Source organism: Equus quagga, chromosome 5 (assembly GCF_021613505.1).
Source record: "Equus quagga isolate Etosha38 chromosome 5, UCLA_HA_Equagga_1.0, whole genome shotgun sequence".
Taxonomy (NCBI): Eukaryota; Metazoa; Chordata; class Mammalia; order Perissodactyla; family Equidae; genus Equus; species Equus quagga.
Window position 1 is genome coordinate 84,915,460 of NC_060271.1, and position 12,495 is coordinate 84,927,954.

General features: G+C 36.2%; 1 protein-coding gene across 2 annotated transcripts in view; it reads left to right on the forward strand.

Moving 5' to 3' along the window:
- RAB1A (RAB1A, member RAS oncogene family) overlaps nucleotides 1-12,495 on the forward strand; it is a 28,222-nt gene that overhangs the window by 14,876 nt on the left and 851 nt on the right. Inside the window, exons 2-5 of one of the 2 annotated variants that reach the window (XM_046662732.1) lie at nucleotides 1,703-1,775; nucleotides 5,745-5,840; nucleotides 10,201-10,296; nucleotides 12,138-12,269. In XM_046662732.1, coding sequence (XP_046518688.1) covers nucleotides 1,703-1,775; nucleotides 5,745-5,840; nucleotides 10,201-10,296; nucleotides 12,138-12,269 — 397 coding nt within the window. The remainder of the gene's footprint in view (nucleotides 1-1,702; nucleotides 1,776-5,744; nucleotides 5,841-10,200; nucleotides 10,297-12,137; nucleotides 12,270-12,495) is intronic. The other variant, XM_046662733.1, reaches the window with a different exon arrangement.

The following is a 12,495-nucleotide window of genomic DNA, read 5'->3' on the forward strand; positions in this document are numbered from 1 at the left end:
ATGATTCTTGCTGACTGAAATGTAAATTTTAACATATACTCATTGCTAATGTCAGTGTGCAGCATTCTTAAGAATTTATTTGATCTAATTAAGGAGGAAGCTATCAGTAGTACTAGAGTCAGTCGGCAGCTTCACTGCCTAATGAAAGTTGTTTGATATTAAGTATCATTTATAAAGGGTAAATTTTTGCAATGATTATCCCCCTCCTCATTTTTTTTCTTTATGATCTCAGACTGGAAGGGATGTTATTTAAAGATTTTATTTTTTTTCCTTTTTCTCCCCAAAGCCCCCTGGTACATAGTTGTATATTCTTTGTTGTGGGTCCTTTTAGTTGTGGCATGTGGGACTCTGCCTCAGCGTGGTTTGATGAGCAGTGCCATGTCCGCGCCCAGGATTTGAACCAACGAAACACTGGGCCGCCTGCAGTGGAGCGCGCGCAAACTTAACCACTCGGCCACGGGGCCAGCCCCTGGAAGGGATGTTATTTAGTTTAATCCTCTTCTTGAGGACTTGTTTAAAAGCTTCTTATTTTCTTATGTGACCTTTATTTTGCTGCTGACTAGGGCACTTTGGATTTCTTTTTATTCTTTCCTTTGGCTATAATTAGGGACAATAAGCATATTTATGGTAACTTGGTAAAATTAAAAAGATATGTTTTAAGTAATACATATGACTATGTAAACCTAGGTAACAATGAATATTCACACAGATTATCACTTCTGAAAGTTTTATATCTTACATGTAAATATGATAATTGTAATCTAAATTTAAATCGTGGATATTTGGGTTTCGCCTTAAGTAGGTAGCATTTTTAAAAAGCTAAATCGCAAAGAAAAGAATTGAAAATCTTATTTACTGAAAAAATATTTGTAAATTCTGGATTTTTTTGTCCTTTTGAAATTGCTTAAAAGAACATAAAGAAGTGTTCGGAGTTGGGAAGGATCTATGATTCCTTTGGAGACCATAGGTAGACAGTCTCTCCTCTTCAGGTCCATGAGGGAGTCACTGGGGATCGTTTTTGAGTTAGACTCGGCAATGGTAAAATGTACATAAACAGAGCCTAGCTGTCAATGTTCTCTGAAATAGGCTTTACTGCAAGTTTAGAATGTTGGTAAAGTTGTGGATTTGCATGAACAGCCTTTGATTTTACCATATCTCCACCTTAAAATATTTATAATACAGGCTTTCAGAAGTTAAATGATCTTTTTTTTCTTTAAGGGGAGAATTCCAGGTGGATGCTAGGAAAGGATCATAAAAGCTCCTTTGTTTGAGGATTGCTGTGGAATAATGATTTCATCTTGGAATTTGAAGGAGAGATTTGTTTTATTGGCAAGAGGCAAGAACAATGGAAAGTTAACTCCCTGTATTCTAAAACTGCAGAGGAGTGGGATTTATCTAGCATAAGTTTCTTGAGACTCTCAAAGAATGCACGTCACTTATGTTTCCTTGCATTCTTTCCTTGGAAGTAGGAGTTGGCCGATCTCAGAGATTAAGGGTGGCATTGCCTATCTTACTTTTACATAATTCTGTCATGTTCAGTGATTCATCAAAAAAACTTCTGCTGGTTGCAGTTTTGGCTGCTGTTAAGCCATTCATGGGCTTTAGTCTTCCTCAGTGTGCCGTTGGTCTTGGCTGTGTTTTTGTTGTAGAACTTACAATGCAATATGCTTTTTATTAATGTGATTTTTTTTTCTTTTTGCAGTGATTATTTATTCAAGTTACTTCTGATTGGCGACTCTGGGGTTGGAAAGTCTTGCCTCCTTCTTAGGTTTGCAGTAAGTTGAAATTGAAATGCCTTTAAAGAAATTTATGCATGTATGTTTTCTAGATTGACAAAAGATTAAACAATTTTGTTCAGAATAAATTAATCCTTCCAGAATTTATATATTTAAAGCCTCCAAGTGTACATCCTCACAGATGTCTTGAACTCTTAAATAGAAGAAATGCTGTTACTCTTGAAAGAAATCCAGCAAAGTGTGGTTCTAAAGTCAGAGTGTCTAATACTCTTGGTAGAGGTCAAACAATGTTTCATTCCAACGTAGGTAGTGAGCTAAGGGGAAAATACTTGGCCCTTGTTGAAAGTGACTTGATGGAAAGTGAATCTTCAAGTGAAACTAGTAGAATAAAAAGAGAAAGCAGGGTCTGGTACAAAGGTTTTTTGGCAATAGCATAGTGTTCTATATGCTGAAATTTACAAACAGGGAAATAACTTTCAACCTAATGAATAGAATCCACAGTCTGCTTCCTAGTCTTTATCAACTATCTTCAAATTTAGCATGTTTTCCTTCTCACTGTCTAGATCATTGGTCCTCAGATCATGGGCCAAAGACCCCTGGGGATCATCAAGACCCTCTCAGGGGGTCCATGAGATTAAAGCTATTATCCTAATGCTACTAAACTATTAGTATTTACCAAGTAAATACTTACTTAGTAATAGTACTAAGACAAAAGACATTTGCCCTTTTCCACTATGTTGACATTTGCTCTGATGACACTAAAGCAGTGTTGAGTAAAATTGCTGGCACCTAGCACACACACATCAAGGCAGTGCTAAGCCCCAGCTATACTCATAGTCATGGTGTTTACCTCTGTGCACTCACAGAGCACAGGGAAAAAGCCACTTTCACTTGAGTGTTTTTGATGAAACAGTAAAAATGATTAATTTTTAAAAATCTTGATCCTTGAGGTTCTTTTTAGAATATTCTTTGTGAAGAAATGAGGAGTGTGCATAAACACCTTTACTACATACTAGAGTGTGTTGGTTGTCTTGAGGAAAAGAAAAATACTTGTGTAGTTTGAGTTGCGAGCTGAACTAGCTGCTTTTTTCATTGAACACCATTTTTTTTACTTGAAAGAACAACTGACAGACAAACTATTATGTAGACTTGGGTATTGGGCAAACATTTTCTCAAATGAACCGAAACTGTCACTTCAAGGAAAATATCTGACAGCATTTGCGAACTATAATAAAATTCAAGCTTTTAAGGGAGAATTTTAATTCACCATTGTGAGCTTAGCAGCATCTCCAATACTTGAGAAGCAAAAAGGGCATTCCCACCCTCCTGTCTCTGTTCCTGCTGAAAGCAGGAAGTAAATCTCCCCTGTGAAAGGTGTTCTCCCTGCATCTTTATCCCCAGAGTCAGGGACTCAGGGCTGAAAAGTCTATATGAACAAACTTTGCTCAATACTACCTCAAGCCAAAACTCCGCTTGAGATCCTCACTAATTGCATACCTCAAATCTAAGTGTCTGTGTCCTGTCATTCCTCACAAATTTATTGTTTCTGTGTGTAAAAGATATAAACATTGCTGCTTTGTTCACTCTCCAAGCGTCATCTCTCCATGATCTCCAATATGTGTGTATTAAACTGGATTTTTCTCCTGTTATTCTGGTCTTGTGTCAGTTTTATTATTAGTCCGGCCATGAGAACACAAGAAGGGTAGCAGGGGTAATTTCCCCGTCCCTGACAGGAGTATGCAGAAAGATACACTAATAATTTGAACAAAAGGAATAGCAAATGCAGTGGCTCAGAGGCATGCAAGTAAGGGTAATTTAGGGATTTATAAGAGTTCAGTATTTCTAACAAAGCACTTGGCATGTAGAAGTGCTAAATGAATGTTTATTGCATTCATTTTGTTCTCTATCCACTTTCTGTAATACCTGCTACTTATTAGACACTCAATTAAAAATAAATAAAATTTTTAAAAAATGAGTACCTAGTAATGGTGAGGACCAGTTTGTAAATTGCATTCAGTGCTTTAAAAATAGATATCCTTTTACCCAGTGATTCTATATGTGCATAAATGTGAATATATGAAGAGGGTAAGTCAACATAGCTACCTCTAGCCACTTGGAATTCTCTCTGATCACATTTTACAGTTTTTTTTAAGAGACCTTTTTTGTTTTAATTCTCCATGTTCACATCAGATTCAGCATTATCAAGACTTGCACACACTGGCTTCATTTAACCCTTTTTTCCCCTTCTCTTCTTTGGGAGTGCTGTAATGCAGATCCCAAACGTGTCATTTTCCCCCTCTATACTATAATGTGCATTTTTAAAGCTGGACATTTTCTTAGAAAATAACACCATTATCAACTTACAAAATAAATAAATTTCCCTGATCTTCTCAGACGTGCATTGGTTGATTTGGATCAGGATTCAAACAGGATTACAGTTAATTTGAATCAGGATTCAGACATGGTCCACACATTCCATTTGGTTGTTTTGCTGCTTACTCTGTTAATCTACAATTTTTCCAACCTCCCACTTTTTTATTTATGAATTTTTCATGTCATTTGCTTTTTGTAGAAACTGGGGCAGTTGTCCTGTAGATTGTCCAACATTTTAGATTTGTCACTTTGCTTCCTTGTAGTGTCTTTTAACTTGTTCCTTTATCCTCATTTTTCTGTAATTGGAAGTAAGCCCCAGAGCTGTGCTGTCCTTATGGTAGCTGCTAGCCCCATGTAGCTGTTTAAATTTAAGTTAATTAAAGTTGAATAAAATTAAAACTTCAGTTCCTCGTTCTCACTAGCTCCATGGAGCCAGTGGCTACTGTATTGACTAGCACAGTTTACAGAACCTTTCCATCATCAAAGAAATCTGTTTGACAGTACTGTCTTACTGGATTTCAGTTTGATTAGATTTAGGTCCATCTTTGTTGGCAGCATACATCCTAGGTGGTACTTTGTGCTTGCTAAGAGTGTTCAGTGATTTGGGTAGCCTGATCTCTCTGTTCACATCTTTTCACAAACATTTTCACTTAAAGGAAAAAAAAAAGTTTTGTCTCCATTCTGAGTAAAATGTCATAACAGCTACTAGAGAAAAACAGGTGTAATTTTAAAAGTTTAACATTGGGTTAAACATTGTTCACACAAAAACTTGTATACAAATGTTCATAGCAGCATTATTCATAATAGCCAAAAAGTAGAAACAACCCAGATGTCCATCAACTGAAGAATGGATATTACTCAGCCATCAAAAGGAATGAACTACTGATACCTGCTATAACATGAGTGAACCTTGAAAACTTTATGCTGAGAAAGAAACCAAGCACAAAAGGCCACATATTATGTGACTCCATTCATATGAAATGTCCGGAATAGGCAAATCCATAGAGACAGAAAGTAGATTAGCAGTTTCCAGGGTCTAAGGGGAGAGGAGGAAGTGGAGAGTGACTGCCAGCTGGGTACAGGGTGTCCTTTTGGGGTGACAAAAATGTTCTGGGATTAAATATGGTGATGGTTGCACAACCTTGTGAATATACTAAAAACCACTGAATTGTGTACTTTAAAAGGGTGAATTTTATGTGAATTATATCTCAATTTTAAAAAGTCAACTGGAAAATAAAATTGACTTCTAAAAAAATCCAGGAGAGTGACATTATCATTGCTTTGTGGTGAATAAATTAGATGTGGGGGCGGAGCAGAGGATCAAAAGTTTCACTGATTAGCAGTTAGAAAAATCATTCATAATTATTGAAAATATAAAACCTTTTGCTGTGTGATGTATGTAAAGAATTTGTCAAGAGATGTTTGGAAAAATTAAAAAATAGCTATTGGAAAAATCTTAAGAAACTGCGGTTAAATGGTGCTTTGTAATCAGAACATAAACTGAGTACTGGAGCAGGGTGGAATGCCTCTTAACGTGTTATGCCTTAGAAACTTTGTTTATCAACTTTGTAGATAAAAGCATAATATTTACTCTATTGAATATTAATTTTAATCATTAACTATTTTCTTCCTCAGGATGATACATATACAGAAAGCTACATCAGCACAATTGGTGTGGATTTCAAAATAAGAACTATAGAGTTAGATGGGAAAACAATCAAGCTTCAGATAGTAAGTAATTTTGGACTAGACATTTTTTTGGAAATTATTTTGATAAATTTAGAATATATTGTTACTTTCAAGTATGTTAACAAGATTAAACTATCTTAAGAATCATCCATCTTTGATAGAGTGGTAGAAAAATGATTTGTCTAAAATTACCTTCCTCATTGAATTTTCTGTTCATAAAGCAGAGAAATACATGTTTTAAGTCAAACTTGGTCCCAGCTTTTTTTCTTGTGCTTTTATTGGGGCGGGGTGGGGGTTGGTGGTGGTCTAAGTTGAAGTTTACCTTTTCTTATAGGAAAAGTATATTTAGCATTTTTTGTATGTCTTTTATTGTGCTGAATACTGTGGAACATTAAAAGCAACCCAGCAAGAGGTTCTTGATACGTGGTTTAGTTGAAGAGTTTTTATTTAGTTTGTTGTATGTATTAAATAGTATGTACCAATTCTGTAGTAACATAGAATTTTATTGGAAAGGAGTTTAGCTTTTCTAACATGTTTTTTACAGCTCAGAAAATGGATGCCAAGAGATTTAATGACTTGCCTACAGTTACTAGCAGAACCGAGTGACCCACAGCTCTCTGTCTTCAATATTTTGTGTCCCTGTGCCATTCTAGTTCCCTTTCCATCCTTACATCCCCAACCCCAAATTAAAAACAGGCTATTGTAGTAGTTCAGAAGTATCACTCTAATATGGGCCTGGGTACTACCAGTGTGGACATATCTATCGTCTTTAAAAAAATCAATCTCTGGGTATCTTTTAGAGTCAGCTTTCAGTATGAGGTAACAGAAAATCAGTGACCTTTTCATGTAACAGATAACACACTAAACTGGGATGTAATTCTGGATTTCAAGTCAGAAAACTTGGATTTGTTGTCTTCCTTCGGGTATTTATTAGTTACAGAGTTGTCAGTTTAACTTACTTCAGCCTTTTTCCTGAGACTCAGTTTCTTCTCTCTAAAATGAGTATGATGATACATGATTTACTAACTCATAAAGTAATTGTGAGAACCAAATCTTGCAGTTCTATGTGTATACGATAATGTATGTGGAAGCCCTTTGTAAACTTTTGGGCAGTATACAAATGTTACTGATGATATGACATACCCAGATGAATGGATGTTTGATAGGTTATTTTAGTTTCTCCCTTTCGTATTTATGTTACTGATGAGGAAAAGAAAAGGTACATTACAAACGAATTGTGGATTTTGATACAAGTGAATACACTTGACACTCCAAATTAGGACTTGCAAGGATATAGTTACCAGAAATAGCTTGAAATAATTTCAGCCAGTGAACACATTACCTTCTATATTGATTTTTCCCATTACATGCAGAGTGCCAACTTTCTGCTTGGCATCATAAAGAATATTTCAGAAAGATACACCCAAGCCTCTAATCTAACTAGTGAGGGGAAATGATCATTTGTCTCCATACAATTTGGGTGTATATTTGTGAAATATTCATATATTGATACTTTGCTACGTCTGAAAGGGATCTTAGAGGTCACTCACTCAGTCTTCATTCCATCTTCAGTAGGAATTTCCTTTTCGTATGTAGTGCCTTTTTTTGAACATTTTTGGGAAGTTCATCACTTTTCAAAGCAGCTAGTTTCATTTATAAATAACCTCTGATTGTTAATTCTTTATATTGAGCTGAAGCCAGTTTCCTTTAACTTCTGTCTGTCATTCCTCTGCCTTTTGGAGCTGCCCGAATGAGATTAATTCCTTTTCTATTGGCAGCTTGCCCTTTGTAGAGTGATCATATCACAACCTTCTGCCTCTTAAGTCAGTCATAACTTTCTGGAAGCGTGTTTTCAGAATCTTTTACAATTTGGGTTACTCTTTCAATTTTTAAGTGCCTTTTATTAAAATGTGATTCCTAAAATCAAATATGAGGTATAGTCCAGCCAGTGAGGACTACATGAGAGAGGTAAATCCTCTCTTGATTTGGACTATGACGTTCTTTTCTTTCCCTGTTGGACTTCTTTTCTCATCATTAATCCATTCAAGGACGAAGAAAGCCTGAGTTTACTGCATTTGCTGTCTCAGTGGCCATATTACCTACTAGTTTGGATCTTGAGGTTTTTGGTTTGTTTTTAAAAGAAAAAAAGTCTTATTGTATACTTTGTGACTAGTGTTTTTAAATCTAAATGCAAGATTTTACTTTGATAACTTCATTACAGTTCATCTTGCTTGGCTTGAGTTATCTTTCCAAGTTTTCTGCGTCTTTCAAAATGATCATGCTGATCTATATTTTAATTGTTCTTTCAGCTTTTCCTCTTCATTGTGCCATCTGGATCTTTGTATCAGAGTTAGTGATTACAAAACATTGATCAGGGCAGGGTGGGTGTGGAGTCCAGTCCCATGCCATGGAAGCATGGAAGCACTCTTTCTGTGATTGTTGATGAAGTATTTATGGAAATGCTTATATTACATGAGGAGCTCAGATAGATTTGAGGTTACAGAGATGCATGAAACATAGCCCCACAGGAGATCCCATTTCAGCGGGACAGACAAACAGGAAAATCAGTTATCCTGTGATTATGAGGGGTAATGAGGGTTATAAACAAAGGGTAATCAATTACAGAGAAAGGTACTGTTAGGATGTAGAGTCAGGAGAGTTTTCAGAGCGGCAAGGAGATGTCAGAAATTTTACTCTTTGGAGGTAATTGCTTAGTCGGCAATTAATTAGTACTAATTCAGTTAATTAATACTAATTCAGAAACAGTTTCTTCCTTGTGCTATCTTTGTGAAGGAGGTAGGTGGAGAAGGGAATATTTTATTGAGCAGCTTCTATAATCAGCGCTGTGCTAGGCATTTTACAAACATTAGTTCATTTAAACAGTTTAGTAATTTTACAAGGTGAGTGATATCTAGGATTTATAGGTGAGTAAACTTTTGGATGACTCCCCCTAGTGTTAAGTAATCGGGAACCTAGATTTGATGTTTTGAAGTCAGGTCGCCTTGACTCCAAAGCCATGTTTCTCCAAGGATATCCTGAAAGCCTTTGAGGCGCCTTACTGGTACGTCAGATCTAAATAGTCTTGTAAGCTCTCAGGCTAGTACTTTGGACAAAAAAGGTAATGAAGCTGTGTTGCCTTGTTTTTATTTGTTTTAGATTAACGATTATTAACATTTTACTTTATTTGTTTCATTACTTTTTTTTCCTGGAGTATGTAAATTACAGACATGATATTTTACTTCAAAAATACTTCAGTATGCATCTGTTTTACAGTGTAAATGATCACATCTAAGAAAATAGACCCTAATGCCTTAATATTATCTAATAACTGGTCTATATTCAGATTTCCCCAAAATTGCAACTTGTTTTTAACAGTTATGTGTTGACTGGGTCTTAGAAAAGGAAGTGATTTCATCCAGTGAAACTGAACCTTTTTTTTTTTTTTTTTTTGGCCATTTAAGACATTAGTGGGGAGCAATGTTAAGTTCACGGGTATACTCCAAAACTTTACAATTGGCTCCCGCTAAAAGCTGTTGCACCTTAATCTCTACTTGTTGTAGGCTTCAAATCCATTTCTTTTTTTCTTTTGTGGTAACCATTAAATAACCATTCTGTTACTTCCCAATCAATCAAGATGTTACCTTTTACCAGTATCTTTTAAAGTGAGGTCGGTAGCTATTCTAATTATACAAATTTTTTTTTAAGAAGAAGCCATTGTCTAGGAGCAATTTAAACAAAATTCTCATTTCCTTTGTTAAAACCAAGGCTTTTAAAATCTAACAATTGAGTTTTCCTCTTGATATTTTTAATAATTAGTTTTTAAAACCCAGAAGTTTAATGTAACAATGTAAGCATTTGTTTTTGGTGTTTGAGCCTAAATAGTTGAAGATAGGTTGCTTTTAAAATGAGTTTTATAAAAGTATTTGGAATCATCTTTACATTGTTTTCCCTAGGATTAAAATACCACCTTCCTGAGATGGCTGAAGTGCCGTCTTGACTGGTAGTTACCTGAATTAGGTTCTTTCAGTGCTTTCCAGGATGGTAAAGTGAGCCAGCAAGTGGTTTTGTCTTACGTGTGAGAGTGTACTGTGTTAAAGGGACGTTCAGCCGGTAGCTTTCCTAATCAAGTCAGCCCATCTCGGCTTCATACTGCATGCCTCACACGGTGCTAAGAGCTGTAGGGAATATGAAAAGTATGGCATAGTTCCTGATATCAGAGAGCCTATAAGATTGGTGTCATTACCATGCAGTTTAGTAGTGTGAGTGCTGAGGGCTAATGTTTCCATATCAAATCCTGACAGTCTCCATAACTATGTAAACTAAACTATTCTCCCTACTCCTGCCTCCCCCCCCCACTCTATGTTAATGGAGTTGTTTGGGTTTCTTGATTGTTTTATAATAGTGGGACACAGCAGGCCAAGAAAGATTTCGAACAATCACCTCCAGTTATTACAGAGGAGCCCATGGCATCATAGTTGTGTATGATGTGACAGATCAGGTAAGTTCCAGGAGGAAATTGTGTTATAGTAACAAAGTAGGAAGTTACTATTTGATAAATATCACATTCTTTTACTTTGCATATAAGCCATCAGTATTATTTATATGGCAGAAAACTTTGTCCACCCCCAGATAAGTGAATTACATTAAAAAAATTTGCTTCAAAGCAATAATTTTTTTTTTTTTGGTGAGGAATATTGGCCCTGAGCTAACATCTGTTGCCAATCTTCCTCTTTTTGCTTGACGAAGATTGTCGCTGAGCTAACATCTGTGCCAGTCTTCCTCTATTTTTGTATGTGGGATGCTGCCACAGCATGGCTTTAGCAGCAGTGTGTAGGTCCATGCCCAGACCACTGAAGTGGAGCATGTGAACCCAAACAGTGAGCCACTAGGCCAGCCCTGCAATAATCTTTTTAAAACAAGAACATTGTTACTTTTCTCGTCTCCCATCATTTGAAGGTTTAATGAACTGGTCAACCAAAATTTCTTACTATTTTCCTTTAATAAATAGAAAATTTAGTAATTAGTTTTACACTTGCTTTCAAGGGACTCTGATATATTTATTGTCAACTAAATAACTGATTATTTTGGCAAGAGTTCATAGGGAACTGTGGGGTAGTTTGGTTTATACTGTGTTCTTGGTGTTACGTATTAACAGGACTTTGCCTAGTAATTAGACCTGACAGAATTGCCAAAAGCGGGATTAGGGGTCTCTGCCTGTAGAGGATGTGGTTCAGAAATAAAATAAGCTCAAGGAAGATTTTAAGACGACAGTGAATATCTGAAGATTAGCTGTTGAGAGAAGGTGTAGGGGGATATAGAGATAGTGTGAAGAATGTGGTCCAAGGGTCATAACTGTTCTTTTGATCAGCAACTTACAAAATTTCAGGGTCCTTTTTTTTTTCCCATCAGAGAAAAGAATAGGGAGCCGACCCCATAGCCGAGTGGTTAAGTCTTTGAGCTCCGCTTCAGCAGCCCAGGGTTTTGCTGGTTCGGATCCTGGGCACAGACATGGCACTGCTCGTCAGGCCATGCTGAGGTGGCGTCCCACATAGCACAACCAGAGGCACTCACAACTAGAATATACAACTGTGTACTGGGGGGCTTTGGGGAGAAGAAGAAGAAGAAAAGATTGGCAACAAATGTTAGCTCAGGTGCCAATCTTTAAAAAAAAAAGAAATTTTGAAATTTACAATTTATTTTTCTTAGAGCAAATGTTAAATTTCACCTCAACTGTGAAATCATAGCTAATTAGGAAATAACTAGAATCATAGACTTCAGATTCAGTGCGATTTAGAAGTACTGGGTGACTGATATCAACAGGAGAAAAAAAATGCTAATTTCAAAAATCTTAAGTCATTGCCATGAAATATTTAAAAATGAAAATTTTCCTCCCTGAAATATGACTGTGGAAAAGAAAACAAGCATCTTGGGACCCATTCATTTAATATCTTTTGATATCTCTAGTAGTTAACATTGAGTAGGCCATCTTATTCATAAACCAAAATTGTATCAAATTTCAAAACCCAGGTTTTATAGTGCATTTAAATTGCATATTTCCATACAATTGGATTTGCCTGAGCCATAGTTTAATACTGAGCTCTTTCTCTCTCAGATAAGGTATTTGCATCCTCAAGCCTTCAAATTCTGATTTCTTGTTCATTTATGTAGTCATTTTAATGTATCAGTGCACTTCTTTCACAGCACTATAGTTATTATTTTGTAGTTAGTTGTCTCACCAGCTCTTCGTAGGTCAAGAAAGACACTTCTGTTTATCACTTGCTTCATTAGAGCGTGTGTCCAGAATTGTATTAGCGTTCTTAAAAATGTCCGTTTTCTTAGGAGTCCTTCAATAATGTTAAACAGTGGCTGCAGGAAATAGATCGTTATGCCAGTGAAAACGTCAACAAGTTGTTGGTAGGGAACAAATGTGATCTGACCACAAAGAAGGTGGTAGACTACACGACAGCAAAGGTATGTTTAAAGTTTGATGCTCAAACTGAATTGAAGGTGTTGACCTGCATTATGTATGGCTATGGAGTATCTAAAATATGTGCACCTAGAATATGGGTATTTAAAATATGTGCACTAGAACACTCTGACAGTGACAATTCACGTAGTCTCTGTTTAGACTTGGTAAACTTAGTCCTTCCTCACCCCCCATTTCAGGTGATAGAAATGTACTAAGTGAAAAAGATTT